The sequence below is a fragment of the Clupea harengus genome, chromosome 21, assembly GCF_900700415.2.
Source record: "Clupea harengus chromosome 21, Ch_v2.0.2, whole genome shotgun sequence".
Lineage (NCBI taxonomy): Eukaryota > Metazoa > Chordata > Actinopteri > Clupeiformes > Clupeidae > Clupea > Clupea harengus.
In genome coordinates this window covers 5,593,494-5,605,993 of record NC_045172.1, presented here as the reverse complement: position 1 = coordinate 5,605,993, position 12,500 = coordinate 5,593,494, and the positions used below count along the sequence as shown (strand labels likewise).

The 12,500-nt window shown below is 48.7% G+C and overlaps 1 protein-coding gene across 1 annotated transcript in view; it reads left to right on the top strand.

Annotated features, from left to right (window-relative positions):
- The window catches only part of LOC105892499 (ras-related protein Rap-1b), a 51,442-nt gene that overhangs the window by 28,296 nt on the left and 10,646 nt on the right, over positions 1-12,500 (top strand). The window contains exons 2-4 of the mRNA XM_012818771.3: positions 3,970-4,049; positions 11,900-11,968; positions 12,446-12,500. The exon at positions 12,446-12,500 is cut by the window's right edge and continues 2 nt beyond it. Coding sequence (XP_012674225.1) covers positions 3,990-4,049; positions 11,900-11,968; positions 12,446-12,500 — 184 coding nt within the window. The 5' untranslated portion in view covers positions 3,970-3,989. The remainder of the gene's footprint in view (positions 1-3,969; positions 4,050-11,899; positions 11,969-12,445) is intronic.

The window sequence follows — 12,500 nt, the reverse complement described above, 5'->3', positions numbered from 1 at the left end:
GTGCTGACGTATCTACCTCTATTTGGTACGTATCCATGTCATGAAATAGGCGCCCACCTCCCCCAGCCCCCGCCTTGAGTGTCATTTTCAGCTGATCCAGACTCATTCTTGTTCCCTGTGCCCACATGTTGTTCCCTGTTGTATCGCTAATAATTTAGGAACTACACACACACACACACACACACACACAAACATGCACGCGCAAACACACACACATACAGACACACACACACACAAATAAGCATATACATACTCCCACGACTCTACAAAACCCATGCAAATTCATGAAGAGATTGCATTGACCTGCACATATTGAGAGGCCAAATGAGTCTGGAGCTGTAACATTTCCATTGTGAAACTGTGGGTGGGTGTGGGCTTGAATGTTTTTGTGATGTTGGGGTGAGTCACGGAAAAGATTGCTGATGCAGACATTTTCTGTTTATGACATGAGCTCCTCCTAGAATGCTATCTTTCATAAAATCTTTTATCCATTACTGGGTGTGTGTGTGTGAGCGTGAGCGAGAGAGACAAACAATAATTTGTCTTCAAGTTAGGATTTGTTCTATGGCAGTACAGTACAACAGAGTGTGTGTGTGTGTGTGTGTGTGTGTGTGTGTGTGGGGTCATTACTTCATGTTTGGCTGAGGAGGGAGAGGAGAGTACTGAATAGACCCGAGCTTGACCCTGAAATGATCCCCTTCCCTGCCGCCCTCCACTACCCCTCCACCCCCCCTCTCTCTCATTCTCTCTCTCTCTCATTCTCTCTCCCTCATTCTCTCTGTCTATCTTGTACAGTCTGTCATGACATCCTCGGTCCTGTCTTGCCTTAGTATTTTAGGCTCATCTGTCAGTCAGTTTTGTTTTATAGTTGAAAGGGGGTGTGGTGTGTGTGTGTGTGTGTGTCAGTGAGGGCAGGGGAAACAGTGTCACATCCTGTTAGAAAACACCCTAATAAGCCACACACACACACACACACACACACACACACACACACACACACACACACACACCGAGACACATCCGTGCTTGCAAAAGAGGAAGGTTGTGTGAGCATTTCTCATTTTAAAAGGGTGTGTTAGGTGTATGTGTGTGTGCGCAGAGAATGAGGACTCTTCTCGCCACCCTGCCCAGTTACTCTGTGTGTGAATGTAACATGTGACTTCAAATGATATCATAGCACAGTCTTTGACACAAGAAAGGAAAGAAAAGAACTCCGTTCTATCCCCCCCACCCCCACCCAGCTCGTTGACCTCCACACCCGCGGCAGCTTTCGGCCTTGTTAGACATAAGCACTCTAAATAATGTTGGCAGTGATGGCATTTAAGTGTGTGTGTGTGTGTGTGTGTGTGTGTGTGTGTGTGTGTGTGAACATGTTTTAATTGGTGTTCTAATGAAATGATGAAGTGACTGATGAATCGTGTGTGTGTGTGTGTGTGTGTGTGTGTGGCTGGGAGTCGATGCTCTTGTGGCTGGGAGTCGAGGCTCTTGTTGTCAAGTCCACCTGGGTGTGTGTCTTATGCTCAGGTTACTCCCTTTGTAATGAAACAAATCATTTTTGAGACATCTTTTTCTCTCTCTCTCTTTGTCTGTCTCTTCTCGTCTTTCATCCGCACCCTGTACATTAGCGTGGCCTTTTAGAATAGTTATTGTTCTCCTCTTAGTTGCTGTTTACTTGTGATTTGTGAAATAATTAAGTCATCACAAGTCTTTCTGATTGTGTTGAAACACTTAGGACCTTTTACTGCTCAGTCTAATTTGATCAGCTAGTCATGACGTGTCTGTCATTACAGTGCAATAACAGGTCTGTGTGTCTGTGTGTGTGTGTGTGTGTGTGTGTGTGTGTGTACCAGATGAACCTATCATACTAGAGCTGAAGTGAAAGAATTGCAGAGTGATGCCACCAGGTCACGGCTGAAACCTCTCCTTAAATGAGCTGTGTGTTTGTGTGTGTGTGTGTGTGTGTGTGTGTGTGTGTGTGTGTGTGTGTGTGTGTGTGTGTGTGTGTTGTGTGTAAATCATCTGAATCCAAGGCTCCTGCAGAGATGATCAGAGTCTCTGTAATGTTTTTGTCGGCCACCATGTCAGCTGCTTTAAACTCACGTCATTCCCCCATTCCTATTCCTGCCTGCCTCCCTCTCTCTCTCACGCATGCACAGACACACATAGACACACGGACAGACACTGTCTGTCTTTCTTTCTCTCACTCTCTTTGTCTGTCTCTCTTTTCTCTCTCTCTCTCTCTCTCTCTCCTCTCTCTCTCTCTCTCTCTCTGCTTATGTAAATGGAGAAGATGCTGCCTGTAGAGTAGGCTATGTCTGTCTGAGAAGGGCTGTGTTATTACATTAGTATTGGTGAAGTGGTGCCTACCCCCTTCTCAGCAAGAGATCTGTGCATCGTAGAGGTATATTCTTGGCTCCAGCATTTCTGATCTGTGTGCGTTTGTGTGGTGTGTGTGTGTGTGTGTGTGTGTGTGTGTGTGTGTGTGTGTGTTTTTAGTCCTTTAACTTCTCTTCCGTTGACCCTCCCATCCGAGCGCGGCCAGCAGCAGAGGGGTGTGATAGGAGCAGATGTGTTTCATTTCTTTTATTTATATATTTAAGAGCCGCTCTAGTTCTCTCTTCTCTCCCTCCCTCTCTCTCTCTCTCTATCATGATGATGTATGGACATGCAGGCGAATGTTCTAGAAGGCACCGCTCCCTAAGAGATGCAGAGACCTACAGTAGCCTCCTAGCCTTGACTTTAATGGGGATGGTTGCCAGGAATGTCCTTACTGTCACTCCGTAGACCCTGTGTTTCATGTCTTGTCTTTTCCGTCCCGCCCTGAGGCCACTGTTCCTTCTCCTGGGTGGTTTGTTCCCAAAGCTGGGTTGTAAATTTCGTGTCTCCACGTGCATTCTGGGTAGAGGATACACCCGCTCTCAAGCGCAGGGAATCCGTGTTTGGCTAATGTCCTGGCATAGGGGCTTGCTAAGTTAGCCGTTTTAGAGTCTCGTAACTCCAAGATGGACAGATTGAATGTGGACATTGTCTCTCTGTTTTAAGGGTTTGATCAAAAACATGCATTGCGGTGGAGCATGCTTTTTTACAAGTTAATGGTCCATGTCCCAGCCTATGAATAAGTATGTGTGAGTGTTAGAGGAGCTTTGGTGATGGAGGGGGGGGGGTGTTGGAGATTAAGATATATGTGGTCGTAGCCTGTGGGAGCATCAGTGCTATGGAATGATTGATTTGACTTGATGTATTAATTAAAGGGTTCCTAAAAGTCTCTCATGCTCCCTCCTGCATTCACATTGGACTTGGAGAGTGACCGCATGAGGGAGGGCGAGAGAAGGGCGAGAGAAGGCCTCTGAGACGGAATGAGGAAGGAAAAAAAAGAGGGAGTGGGAGAGAGAGAGAGGGAGGGAGGGAGTGATAGAGAGGAAGAGAGGGCCTTTGAGTCTGGGCGGGGTGCACTGAAGACATTCTTGAACTGTACACTGTTATGCTCTGGTGCAGAGAGAGGTCCGGGTGTGAGTGAGCGCATGTGTGTTTGTGTGTGTGTCTGCACGCATGCATATTTATGCATGCATATTTATTCATGCATGTATGCATGTATGTGTATGAGTGTACAAGGGCAAGTTGCCTCTCAGCTGGTCCAAAACAAAGTCAGTGCTCCATGAATGCACAACACACACACACACACACACACACACACACACACACACACACACACAACACACACACACACACACACACACACCACACACACCACCACACATGCCTGCTCACACACCACTCTTGGTATGTTTGCTTCCCCTTGAGTTCTCCCTGTCAGTGAATAGTCTGCTCCAGCCTGTACCGATTCAACATGAAAAGTCTGCCATGTCTCCAAGCCCACATGCCTGGCTGCCTGGCCATATGAATGACAGCTGTCACATTCACATGTTCAGTCTGTAACCCAGTTCTCTCTCTCTCTCTTTCTCCTGAAAGGTTGACAGCAGACACAGTGCATGATGCGTGAATACAAGTTAGTAGTCCTTGGCTCTGGAGGTGTGGGCAAGTCTGCTCTGGTAAGAATCCATTTCTCTCACAGTGGTTGTCTCCTCTTATTCTTCTGTGTCTTCTGCATCTCTCCTTTTCTCCTCTCCTGGTCCTCCTCTACTCCTGTCTTTTTTTTTTCTGCCCATTTTCCCATTTCCTCTCCTCTCCTCTCCTCTCCTCCTTTCTGCGCTCCTCTCATTTGCCTCTCAGTTTCTTCTCCTCTCCTGTCTGTCTCTCTTCTATTCTCTTCTCTTTTGTTCTTCTCTTTTCTCCTTTCCTCTCCTCTTCTCCTTTCCTCTCCTCCTCTGACTCTCTTCTCTCATTTCTTCTCTCTCTCCTCCCCTCTCTGTACGAGTGACTGCACACAGGCCCCAGTCTCAGTGCCACTGTGTCTCCTGCTCTTTAGTGTATTGGGTGGCAGAGTCAGCAGCTCTGGCACTGAGGTCAAACTCATTAGGCTGAACACCCCACGGGCACAGTGACTATGTGACTATCTGTGTGACTGGGACTCCATCCCTGCACAGTCACACGGGCACAGTCACACGGGCACACGGGCACGGGCACCATCACACAGTCACACAGGCACACGGGCACAGTCCTGTCCATCACAGTCCTGTCCATCACACTCTGAAACTCTAATACAGATGTATGTGCCTATATAGCAGCACAGCACAGCAACTCAATAGAAACATGGAGACCCTTCCCCTGCCACTGTAGAAAGTCTCCAGTACTATGAGGAGTTGTGTGCTGTTACTGTATGGCTACGGATGCTGCCTCATGTAGCTGCACTGGGGTCAGAGAGAGGCGCAGAGCTCTTCTAGCTGCACTGGGGTCAGAGAGAGGTGCAGAGCTGCCTCATGTAGCTGCACTGGGGTCAGAGAGAGGCACAGAGCTCATGTAGCTGCACTGGGGTCAGAGAGAGGTGCAGAGCTCATGTAGCTGCACTGGGGTCAGAGAGAGGCACAGAGCTCTTCTAGCTGCACTGGGGTCAGAGAGAGGTGCAGAGCTGCCTCATGTAGCTGCACTGGGGTCAGAGAGAGGCACAGAGCTCATGTAGCTGCACTGGGGTCAGAGAGAGGTGCAGAGATCTTGTAGCTGCACTGGGGTCAGAGAGAGGTGCAGAGCTGCCTCATGTAGCTGCACTGGGGTCAGAGAGGTGCAGAGCTCCTTTAGCTGCACTGGGGTCAGAGAGAGGCACAGAGCTCATGTAGCTGCACTGGGGTCAGAGAGAGGCACAGAGCTCATGTAGCTGCACTGGGGTCAGAGAGAGGTGCAGAGCTCTTGTAGCTGCACTGGGGTCAGAGAGAGGTGCAGAGCTGCCTCATGTAGCTGCACTGGGGTCAGAGAGGTGCAGAGCTCCTTTAGCTGCACTGGGGTCAGAGAGAGGCGCAGAGCTGGCTCTTTCCCCAGCAGAGACTTGGTCTCCCCTCTCCCTCTCCTTTTCTTTCTCCTCCTCAGTCTAGCTCTCTGGAACTCATAACATGGAAACCTGCTGCTTGTGGTTTTGGAGGTCTACTGCTGTGACGTGGTCTGACCCTCCTCACACACACACACACACACACACACACACACACACACCACACACACACACACACACACACACACACACACTTCCCCCATCTCCAAATGCTCCAGTTCCACTGAGATTAGTCTTTTTCCTCTAGAAGCCATATGCCTTCAGCTTGGGGTTGTGTGTGTGTGTGTGTGTGTGTGTGTGTGTGTTGTGTGTGTGTGTGTGCGCGCGTTGGGGGGGTCACTGGAAAACCACAGCACAGCAGCAGAAGTTTGAAGTCCTGTTGGCTCATTGAGTGGTAATTGAGTGAGGGGAGACGGAAAGCGACAGCACAGCAAAAAGGAACCTGACTTAGAGTGTGTGTGTTTGTTTTTGAAAAATCATGAATGAGTGAAATGGTATACTTTCAGTGTTTTGCTAGTTAGATTGTTTCAACTAGTTTGGGTTTCAACTGTGAGAATATGCTTTCTTTGTGTTGTGGCCTGCATCAGTGAATCTGATAACCCTTTTAGACTATCTAGGCTGCTCTGTTCCACCACATTGATTATGAATGGCAGACACACTTTAGGGGAGCCACAATGTGTCAGACTGTACCATTGCCAGGGGAACAAAGAGCCCATTGGCTTAGGTTCTTGCATAAGGGGTGGGGATACTGAGTTTTGACCCTCCCCCTCCTCCTGTCCCTGAAGGCTAGAACGCCAAGCGTTTTTTCTCTCTCTCTCCCTCTCTCTCTCTCCCTATCTCTCTCACTGTCGGGGAACGGCACAGGGACTTTTATTGTCCATTAGGGCTAATTGGAGCACGACTGACATAAAACAACCCTGGCTGAGTTAATCGCGCAATAAGGGCACGCGCATTAACGAACTCAACTGGTTTCTGCAGAGAGGGGAAGAACGAGAGAGAGAGAAAGGAAATTGAGAAAGCTGGGAGGGAAGAGAGAGAGAGAGCGAGCAGACTGTGTTAGATCACAGAGTAATTAGCCGTCAGGGCATGGCAGTACAGTGTAATGGACTCGTTCTCTTAGCCCTGTTAGCCTCTGTTAGCCTCCTAGCCTTGTGCGGCAGGTGACTCTTGGGTCAGATCAGGCCCAGGTCAGTGGCATGTCTCCGTGGACTTGGGCCACATCAGGGCTGGATCAGGCCCAAATCTGGCCGAGATAAAAAGAGGTCAAAAGGGGTTTTACACAGGCACCCAGCAGTGGCCGGGGGTCCAGCCCAGATATACCGCGTAGAGGGCGGCGAGGCTAACCACACCCCACAGTGTTGAACTGCACCAACGCAGAAAGGAACTTTTCATTGACTTTGGAAGACGGCTCATTTGAACGTACCACCACCACCAGCCCACAGAGATGAAGCCGTGGTCTGGTCAGCTACAGAGATGAAGCCGTGGTCTGGTCAGCTACAGAGATGAAGCCGTGGTCTGGTCAGCTACAGAGATGAAGCCGTGGTCTGGTCAGCTACAGAGATGAAGCCGTGGTCTGGTCAGCTACAGAGATGAAGCCGTGGTCTGGTCAGCTACAGGGGTTAGGATTCAGCAGTGGGCCCAGACCTGCCCAGACCCACCACACGCGAGGAGTAGACTTACAAACAGATGTTGACCCTGATATGGACCACATCAGGGCCAAGCTGTGTGTGTGTGTGTGTGTGTGTGTGTGTGTGTGTGTGTGTGTGTGTGTGTGTGTGTGTGTGTGTGTGTGTGTGTGTGTGTGTGTGTGTGTGTGTGTGTGTGTGTGGTGTGTGTGGTGTGTGTGTGTGTGTGTGTGTGTGTGTGTGTGTGTGTGTCTTCAGACTACAGAACTGGTAAAATGCAGTTTTTTTACCCCCTCTGTTTCTAGTTAATGAAAAGGGTTTATGAATCATGAAGGACTCCATGCCTGTGATCAGTCTGCTATTGTGTATGTGTGTGTGTGTGTTGGGGGCTGAGCAAAGAGTGATGGAGATGATCTCTCTTTCTGCCTCCAGCAGTGATCTGGTGCTGTGCTTCTCATTAGGCAGGGCTGGCAGCTTCATTAGCTCACTGTCCTCTCTCTCTTTGTCACACACACACACACACACACACACAGAGTGACACAACACACTCACTATTAGCGCATGTACACACAAAGACGAGTCACACAGCTCACACAACACATTTCATATGTTCATATGTTTGCCTCCTGACAATCTGCCTCGCCATCTTCAGAGTCAACAGGAAAAGCCTGCTTCTTTCTCACTCACTCACACACTCTCACTCTCTCACACACACACACACACACACACACACACACCCCTGATGGTCTTTCTTTCTCCCACTCTCTCTCTCACACACACACACACACACACACACACACACACACACACACACAGTCTTTCTTTCTCTCTCTCACATACACACACACACAGTATTTCTTTCTCTCTCTCTCACACACACACACTTTCTCTTTTGCCGACACCAACACAAAAGTTCTGAATGAGCTGAAATGTGACTCACTGACTAGAGAGGAATAAGACCCATAAATGATGCTGGTGGTGAACATCAGTGAGGGCCCTTAGAGTGCTGGTGGTGGTGATTGTGTCTGTGTCTGCTCTCCAGACAGGCTATTTCACTCTTCAGGGACTGGCCAAGCATAGAGCTATTAAACAGCAGCCTCTCTCCAGCACCTGTTGGATGGTGGGTGACACACACACACACACACACACACACACACACACACACACACACACACACACACACGTTACTGTTCTGTAGCCATCACCCCAACTCCCACATACATCTCTGTCATGTGCATTCAGACATGCTGTCTGTCTCACTCGTTCTCTCTCTCATTCACAAATGGACCCCCCCCCCACACACACACACTCACTCAAGTGGCGAGATAAGAAAAAGCCCCCCAAAAAAGCAATTATCCATTTCATTGAAGCCCTCTCTTCATTTCTGACGCTCCTTCTCTGGAACAGTGAAAGTCTTTTTTTTTTTCTCTCTTCTGGGGCGTGAGGCGTGTTTGACAGAGAAGCTAAATGGCCAAGACAACATATGAGGCTCCTCAAAGACAGGGGCCGAGACCCCAGCTGATTAAACTGAGGGATCTTAATGGCCGAATGCCGCTTTGAAGATTGAAACGTCCATTTCAAAGAGATGAGTGGGGGGCGGATGGGGGGGGGGGGGGGGGGGGGGGGGGGAGGAGGGCGACTATGAGAAAAAGGATTGTGTATTGAGAGAGAGCGAGAGAGCGAGCATGTTACATGTTTCGAATGGTCATATAGTGAAATTTTCTTATTGCTGGAGCCACAATCCACTGTAAAATAGAGAAATGATCAGTCACGTTAACAGACTAGGAATGAGAATTGAGTTGAATTTGACTTTCCTCCTCCTTAATTTATGTCTTCCCCAAGGCAACAACAAGGATGTATAACAATCACCCTCCAACCTTGCTGATTTCCATGCCGTCATTCTTAGTCTACATGTAAGCCTCATCGTCGCCCACCCTTTGCTTGAATGTCGTGAGAGATCCTGGTGGCCTAGGGGAGCTCCAGCAGGTCCTTGCTGGCCATCTTCTTGGGCTGGAGTAGAGGAAGCTCCTCCGCAGTGGAGATATCTATGGTGCAGTCTGAGGCTGAGCAGATGTCTCTCCCTGGGCATGCTGGGATAGAGGATGAATGAGCAGGTTCTAAGGGATGTCTGGCATGGTGCTGGATTGACTCGCCCCGATCGCCAGGCTTCTCATACCGTCTCAGTCGTCTCTTATCTATCGGTCCTCCCTCACTCCCTCCACCATGCATCTTAATCTTTTCAATCTTCTCTTTTACCTTCAGTCTGTCTGTACACACACACACACACACACACACACACACACACACACACACACACACACACACACACAATCCCCTCTCCTCCCGAGGAGAATGTTTTGCACGCTGTGGTTTACATTCTTCACACCTCCTGTCCTGTAGGCACTGGATTATCTCTGTCATAGCGCTGGGACTGTTATGCTCCCAAAAAAGGTGCTGAACTAGAGGGAGCGTGTGTGTGTGTGTGTCTCTCTCTCTCTCTCTCTCTCTCTCTCTCTCTCTCTCTCTCTCTCTCTCTCTCTCTCTCTCTGTGTGTGTGTGTGTGTGTGTGTGTGTGTGTGTGTGTGTGTGTGTGTGTGTGTGTGTGTGTGTGTGTGTGTGTGTTTTGACCAAGCCGAGCTGGCAGGCAGTGGAGGGGGTTGGCATGTCTTGCTCCAGTGAGGCTACACACAGCTCTTGGACAGCGTACAAACACACGTGCCACTGCTTACTCTTCTGGAGTAACACACACACACACACACACACACACACACACACACAGCTCTTGGACAGCGTACAAACTCACGTGCCTTCTGGAGTCCACTCCAGTTACTCCGCTCCACTCTGTTCTGCTTTACTCTGCTCTGCTTTGCTCTTCTGTCAGTGGCTGAGAGACGACACACACACACACACACACACACACACACACACACACACACACACACACACACACACACACACACACACACAGGGACACACACACACATAGATAGACGACACACTCACACATAGATAGACACAAACAGACAGAAGTTTGCTTTGCTCTTTGGTCATTCCAAGCCAAAGTGGCTTTTATATACGCGATCGTCTGCAGCTACACAGCAGTTTTCATGTATATTGCATACGCCACGCTCTGTTTCCTCCACATAATTCACTGGAAATACACACACACACACACACACACACACACACACACACACACACACTACCCTAAGGCTTTCCCATAAATAGTGTGGTTTTATCAGTATTAAGGCTGATGCTATTAATGGGTTTACTGTGCAGGGCTAATTACAATTATCTGGCTAACTTGACTCTTACTTCCAGAGGTGTAACTTGTCGGAGGTACTGAAGCTGAATAGGATGACAACTAGAGGAGAGAGAATAAGAGGGAGAGAGGGGGGGGCAGAGAGAAAGAGAGAGAAGAAGGGGGAGACAGAAAGAAGGAGGGAGAGAGAGAGAGAGAGAGGTGTGAGAAGAGAGGGAACGAGAGAGAGAGAGAGAGGGAAAGGGAGAAGAAAGGGAGAGGAGATAGTGAGTGTGACGGGGAGAAGGTGCTGTCTTCTCGGTTCAGTGTTCTGTTCTCTGTGATCATATCTGAGTGGTGTGTGTGTGTGTGTGTGTGTGTGTGTGTGTGTGTGTGTGTGTGAGTGAGTGTGGGGGGGCTGGGGGGGCTGTGCTGTCAGTGGCCACCTGTGTGCCCCTGCTGTCAGAGGGGTCAGAAGAAGAGGTCATGCGGTCCTCTCTCCTTCACATCTCTCTTCTCTCCTCTCTCTGTTCCTCCACTCCCTCCCACTACTAGCTTAACAGCATCTTAATTAGCTGTCTGTGTGTGTGTGTGTGTCCTTGTGTTCCTGGTGTGTGTGTGTGTGTGTGTGTGTGTGTGTGTGTGTGTGTGTGTGTTTGAGTGGTTGTGTCTATATTCCTGAACTTTTGTGAACTCCTGTTGTGTGTCTGTGTGTGTGTCTGTGTCTGTATGTGTAGCCATGGTCCACTTAATAATTGATAATAATAATAGTCTCAGGTCCAGCGGTTTATAGTAAGGTTGAGCGGTGTGTGTGATGAGAAGTGGCTCGGAGGATCAAAGGTCTCGGCCAACCACGCGCTCTCTCTCCGCCCGCATCAAGAGTTTCCATAGCAACACTTATCACAAGCAGGACGTGGTTTTGCATCACCATCTGTTAATTATCAGATTGCTTGTCTTTATGGCCCCCACTTCCCTGTGCTGACAGAGAGCACTTTTCTTTCTTTCTCTCTGTGTGTGTGTGTGTGTGTGTGTGTGTGTGTGTGTGTGTGTGTGCGCACATTTTCCTCTGTGTGATCAGACATTTGGTTGTTTGACAAGGTTCTTTGTTTGCATTTCTTTGTGCTTAATGTGTTTTGTACATTTCTGTCTTTGTGTGTGTGTGTGTGTGTGTGTGTGTGTGTGTGTGTGTGTGTGTGTTTGTTTGTTCTTTAGAGCATTCATATGAGTTTTTCATCGTTAGCTTTCCTCCAAGAGCCCTGCGATTATATCACCATCATTAAATCCATAACATCTTTACTGCCCTGATGTGTTTTCTGTTTGCTTTTCCCAGCCGCCATCGTATGTGCCCTAGTCCACTCACTGCTGTAATATATTCCTGGATCATTCTTTCCTATTTCAATTCTGTTCTTTGAATTATGGAAGAAAAGACTCAAATAAGCAATACCCAAAGATATGTGATCAGCTATTAACTGGGGTTTAATCCCAGCCCAGTCCGTATATGTGTGGGCATCTTGACTACTGTCTAACTGGAGAAGAGGTACCTGCGTCTGCTCTGATCTCTCTAAGCCTCTTCTCTCCTCTCTTGTCTCTCCTCAGACGGTGCAGTTCGTTCAAGGGATCTTCGTGGAGAAGTATGACCCCACAATAGAAGACTCGTACAGAAAGGTAAGGGGTTGTTTATGCTGGAGAGGCCCTCATAAGCACAGGTGTGTGTGTGTGTGTGTGTGTGTGTGTGTGTGTGTGTGTGTGTAATACTGTAAGTGTTTTGACTCTGATGGTGAGAATGTCTGAGTGATAGACTGAGTGCCTGAGAGAGCGAGCCAGCATGTCTCTGTGTACTTGACTCTTATCTGTGTGCATTATGGGGTTAGGTGGTACCTTTGTGTGTGTCGTATGTGTGTGGTATGTGTGTGGTGGAATGCATTGTTGCACTCTCGGTGCTATGCATTGCTTTTGAACTTTGCTGTGGCTTCAAATCCTATAATGTGCTTAAGTGAAAGGCACACAATGCACAAGATATGTGCTCTGTCTGGAGGTGTTGGAAGTTTGATAATTACAGTGTCCCCCCCCCCCTCTCTCTTTCTCTCTCTCTTTCTCTCTCTCTCTCTCTCTCTGTCTCTCTCTCTGTATTCCTTTCTGCAGCAAGTGGAGGTGGATGGGCAGCAGTGCATGCTTGAGATCCTGGACACTGCAGGGA